Source organism: Drosophila navojoa, chromosome X (genome assembly GCF_054131105.1).
Source record: "Drosophila navojoa isolate 15081-1374.11 chromosome X, UAZ_NAV_1.0, whole genome shotgun sequence".
Taxonomy (NCBI): Eukaryota; Metazoa; Arthropoda; class Insecta; order Diptera; family Drosophilidae; genus Drosophila; species Drosophila navojoa.
The window spans coordinates 5384222-5390105 of NC_142895.1; the positions used below are offsets into that span (position 1 = coordinate 5384222).

The window sequence follows — 5884 nt, forward strand, 5'->3', positions numbered from 1 at the left end:
GATAATGCCGAGACCTTTAACTAATGCCCTCTTAGAACAAATATATATTTTGTGATACAGAGAGCCGCAGAAGCTATCGAGTGTCATTTGTTGAGTGAGCAATCTGGTAGATAGTGAAGGCAATCGATTTTATTAAATTTTGTTGTTTGCTGGTATTTGCAATTCGTCAGCTTAAAGATATTAACAATCTTATCGTGGGATAGATAGTAAATTCGTTTTGCTATAAATACCCGACTAAGCACCCGTCTAGAATTAGTCGAAATTTAGTAGACACCAATTGAAAATATGCTGAAATCCATCACAGTCCTTGCTGTGGTCCTGGCCGTGGCCAGCGCCGAGCTCCACCGCGTGCCCGTTCTCAAGCAGGAGAACTTCGTGAAGACACGTGGCAACATCAAGGCTGAGCTCTCCCATCTGCGTGCCAAGTATGGCCTGCCAGTGGGTCGCGCTGTCGAGGAGGAGCTCTCCAACTCGTTGAACATGGCCTACTATGGTGCCATCACCATCGGCACTCCCCCACAGAGTTTCAAGGTACTGTTCGATTCGGGCTCCTCCAATCTGTGGGTGCCATCCAAGAACTGCCCCAGCTATGCCTGCGAGGTGCACAACCAGTATGACTCCAGCGCCTCCTCCACCTACGAGTCGAATGGCGAAACCTTCTCCATCCAATACGGCTCCGGCAGCCTCTCCGGTTTCCTGTCCATCGATACTGTCGATGTGAATGGACTGTCCATCAAGAAGCAGACCTTTGCCGAGGCCACCAATGAGCCAGGCACCAACTTCAACAATGCCAACTTCGATGGTATTTTGGGCATGGGCTATCAGTCCATTGCTCAGGACAATGTTGTGCCACCCTTCTACAACATGGTCTCCCAGGGTCTGGTTGATCAGTCTGTGTTCTCGTTCTATCTGGCTCGCGATGGCACCTCCAGCCAGGGCGGTGAGCTGATCTTCGGCGGCTCCGACTCCTCTCTGTACAGCGGCGACTTCACCTATGTGCCCATCTCCCAGGAGGGCTATTGGCAATTCACCATGGACAGTGCCTCCGTTGAGGGCTACTCATTGTGCGACGACTGCCAGGCTATTGCCGATACCGGTACCTCTCTGCTGGTGGCTCCAGCCAACGCCTACGAGCTGCTGAATGCTGTCCTCAATGTCAATGATGAGGGTCTTGTCGATTGCTCCACCGTCAGCTCATTGCCCGTGATCACCTTCAACATTGGCGGCACTAACTTCGACCTGAGCCCCTCGGCCTACATCATCCAGACCGACGGCCAGTGCATGTCGAGCTTCCAGTACATGGGCACCGACTTCTGGATCTTGGGCGATGTCTTCATTGGACAGTACTACACCGAGTTCGATTTGGGCAACAACCGCATTGGCTTCGCCCCAGTCGCTTAAACAGTAAACGAACCTTCCGTGAAAGCAAATAAAGTGATATCATAGAGCATTATATTCAGTTAGTCTGGACTAACGTGTATCTATAATATTTTGTAATATCAATTTTTGTTTCTATTTTTTTTTTTCGTTTAATTTATAAAAAAAAAAAACCAAAAAAATGTTGCTTTAATCTGTATTTCGTTTTGCTGTTCGTGAATCAAGCAGGTTTATTTTTTTTATAGATAATTTTCTATCTATGAAAATATAAGTTGATCTATACGAGTTTTCCTACCCAGCTATCTTTTAATGTTGGCTTTGGTCTCTAATTTTGTAGGCCTAATGCTATCTAATTTTTTATTATAGCCTTCCGACTCAGCCTTTTCGCTAACCAAATCGAATGCGATTCATCCTTATCAAATTTTGCATTGCTATATGATATTTGTGATCGGAAATAAATTATTTATTGAGCATTTAACATAAAACTGCAAAAAACTTTTTTGGCTTCCGTGCCAAATGATTTCCCCTTGGTAACTTTTGTAACGTTTTCAGTTTTATGAAGACTTCTGAGTAAGCTCTCCCTGCAGTGTCTTGTGCCTCTAGTGCCACGTCATCAATGATGACAAACACAGTTTGAATTGACCGTTTGCAGTGCCGTTGTCTAATTGCTTTGCTACTAGATATGAAAGATACCCTGTATTGTGAGCGGCCCAGATGAAGGGTGTATTAGAGCTACACTTGTGTATGTAAATGTAAATCAAATTTTTTAAATCTATATGAACAATTAGTAATTTAGTTTTTCATCCATTCAATGAGTCAGTTTATTGTTCAATCGGATAAAAAGTAATATCATGTAGACAATACAGTTTTCAATCAGTCAATCAATCCTGTCTAAAGATCATTTATGAATAATTAAATCCATCAATCAGTCAGTTTTAGGCTGCTCAATCAAGCATCAATCAATAAACAATCAATCATAAGTCAATTTGCAATTTATTATCAATCAATCATTAACCAATTCTCGATCAATCATCAATCAATCATTGATTAATCACTAATCAATCATCAATAAATCATCAATCGATCAACAATTGATCATCAACCACTCATCCATCAATCATCAATCAACCATCAACCAATAATCAATAAATCATCAATCAATCATCAACCACTCAACAATCAATCATCCATCAATCATCAATCAACGATCAACCAATAATCAATCAATCATCAATCAATCATCAATCAATCGTCAATCAATAATCAATCAATCATCAATCTATCGTTAATCAATCATCAATCAATCATCAATCAATCGTTAATCAATCGTTAATCAATCAATCATCAATCAATCATCAATCAATCATCAATCAATCATCAATCAATCATTAATCAGTCACCGGTCAATCATCGATCAAACATCAATCAATTACTCATTTACTGCTTAAACACAAATTCAATTACTCTGTAATTCAGTCCGTCAATAAATGGATCGGTCAATCACTTAACTAATCAATCACTCAATCGAAATACAGTCACATAGACAGTCTACCTACTCCTATTAGCTATAAAAGCAGCAGATTGGCCTTCAGTCAATCATAAATTTGCCTGACTATATTCATAAATGAAGTTTATAGTATCTAGCTTCTTATATCCACTCATAGCCTAGGCACGCGGTATCTATGCGAGTCACTTGTTTTGACACTCTCTCTCTCTCTCTTTCTCTCCAACTCTCTTAGTTCATTTTTGGGGGACTTTGTTGGGGCGCTTAAAATGCCATCAACGAGTTTCTCTTTTAAGTTTTTACGATATAGGCAATCTTATCTATGTCACAGATTTTCAGCGATTTGATTGATTTGCCCGGTGCGATAAGCAAACAAGCGCCGGTCATATAAAAGTGCGTGGTATCTGGCATTCCAACTTTAGTATAGCAAATAAAATAGTAATTGGAACAGCATGCTGAAGCTAATGCTCCTGTTGTACGCCCTGGTGCTGGTGCAAGCCGGCGCCCACCTGCATCGTATACCCATCTATAGGCAAAAGAATTTTGTGAAGACACGAGGCAACATTAGGGCCGAGGTGGCGTATGTGCGTACCAAATACAGTGCAGTGTCAGCTATTTCCACGGCACCCGCAAATGGTGGGAGCTCAGCGAACTCAACGACGAGCACGACGAGTGCGCCAAAGGAGCAGCTAGTGAACGACATGAATATGGAGTATTATGGCGTTATAACAATTGGAACACCACCGCAGACCTTTAATGTACTATTCGATACGGGCTCATCGAATCTGTGGGTGCCGTCGATTCAATGCGCGAGCCCAGCTTGCCAGGATCACATGAGCTTCAATCCGACATTGTCGACCACCTATACGTATACCAATGAGATGATAACATTGAAATACGGTAAAGGTGGCATGTCCGGCTTTCTGGGAATCGATGTGATCAATGTGAGTGGCCTGGTGGTAACGAATCAGACATTTGGCCTAGCCACCACTGAACAGAATAATACATTTCTGTATGACGGCTTCGATGGCATTTTTGGTTTGGCCTATGCGAGCTTGGCCATCAATAATGTGGTGCCGCCGTTTTACAATATGTTGACACAGGGTCTGATCACAAATCCCGTATTCTCGTTCTATTTGGCAAGGAACGGCACCTCACAGCAGGGCGGTGAATTGATATTTGGTGGATCGGATCCATCACTATATAAAGGCAGCATGTCCTATGCGGATATTACCGAACAGAATTACTGGCAATTCAATGTGGATAGTGCTTCAATAAATGGTCAAATTTTGTGCACCAATTGTGCGGCTATTGCCGATACGGGCACCTCACTGTTAATGGCACCCATGGATATCTATAAACGGATTAAAGTTTTGCTGGGTGTCAATTCGGATGATACCATTGATTGCTCAAATACATCGAATATGCCAACTCTTCTGTTTAGCATTGGCGGAAAGGTATTTGGTGTGCCCAACTCGGCGTATATCGTTCCAATGGAGGACGGCTGTCTACTCGGCATTAGCGGCATGGAGACACAGTTTTGGATTCTGGGCGATGTATTTCTGGGGCAATATTACTCGGAATTTGATTTGGGCAAAAATCGCATTGGATTCGCTTCAGTCAATGGAATGAACTATACTATGGGCGGTGGGGCGTCGAGCCTGAAGCAGTTGCGTCTCCTCGAATTCGCTGCTTTGTTAGCTGTGCTCTGGAAGGTCTTGGACTGCATCAACTGAAAGAGTATTACGTATCTAATTATTCGACTTTTTTTCTTTTTTTTTTGTTAAAATATTATCATAAATCTCTGTACTGATCTAATATGCAGTAATATCGATCTGAAATAAAGTATTTACATATGCTAAGCAAATGAAATGAAAGATATCAATAGACGCTTATGGGCATTGATGACTTGTATGAGGAGATGAACCTTAAGATCAATTGATCTTTGCGTAAAATCTTATGTAGAATCATTAGATACAAAAGACCTCAAAGATCTAAAAGCTTAGTCTGCAAAAAATCAATATTTTTTTTAAATAATATCTAGAGCTACTTTTATTGCTTGAGTTATTGCCATAATTTTTATCACTTTTTGTTGGCTTTTGGGATGATCTGCTCTTGAATCGTCAGCTGATTGAGTTGCATCTGGAAACGGGAACCGTTGCACACGAATGAAGAGGGCGAAAAAAAGAAACTGAAGCCAGAACAAATTGAGGACTGCAGATTCTTTTCATCTTCTTGTGGCGCTTAATTGGGCCGCCGTTGAGCGTGATTTATTGTAAAAAAAAAAGAAGAGCAAAGTAAGAGATGAATTTTTGCAGTTGCTGAACTTCGAAATGTACGCATTATTTATGTGTTGTTATTTGGATACCCTATATTGTCAGTTGGCAACGGTTCGATAGTTCACTGAGAATGTGTGATAGCAGATAGCAATTCGATTATAGATAAATAAATATAATATAATACATTTGTATTTAATCTAGTACCATTTTGATATTTCGATAACAATGTCGATTAATCGAACTTTATTTTAAAGTTCTTTCAAAGATTGTAAAAGCTTCAACTAAAAGATGCTGCAAACGTTTTCAGCATATTGCATCCAGGGTATAGTCTAGTCGTGCACTCTGCGCATTTAAGCTCACTTTTTACTGTTGTCAGGGATTAGGAACTACACTCGCAGCTCCCACACCCAACAAAAAATGCAATATATACATATATATATACATATATATCTTATGGATCGAAAAACGTTGTTGGTGGGCCAAAGAACAAACGAGCAAAACTTTAATGAGCGTTGGGGGTTTTAATAAGTGCAATTGCCGGTCTGGTTAGCTGGCTGGATGCTCGGTCAGCTTGTTGGAAAATTTATTGGCCAAGCAATTGCACAGTTCGAAGCTCATCAAATAGCAATAAAATATCATTTGTTGTAATTTGAGGGGACCACCAGGCGGCCCTATATCTGCCGAGCTTTAGCAGAAGATCGAGTTGAGCTCTGTAGCATGGATC

General features: G+C 41.0%; 2 protein-coding genes across 2 annotated transcripts; both read left to right on the forward strand.

Moving 5' to 3' along the window:
- The first annotated feature begins 243 nt into the window (after window positions 1-243).
- On the forward strand, window positions 244-1503 carry LOC108657879 (lysosomal aspartic protease). The gene has a single exon (XM_018110531.3). The coding sequence runs from the start codon at window positions 286-288 to the stop codon at window positions 1399-1401; it is 1116 nt and encodes a 371-aa protein (XP_017966020.2). The 5' UTR covers window positions 244-285; the 3' UTR covers window positions 1402-1503.
- A 1780-nt stretch (window positions 1504-3283) lies between these two features.
- LOC108655984 (pepsin A) lies at window positions 3284-4769 on the forward strand. The gene has a single exon (XM_018107834.3). The coding sequence runs from the start codon at window positions 3334-3336 to the stop codon at window positions 4615-4617; it is 1284 nt and encodes a 427-aa protein (XP_017963323.1). The 5' UTR covers window positions 3284-3333; the 3' UTR covers window positions 4618-4769.
- Window positions 4770-5884: the final 1115 nt, after the last annotated feature.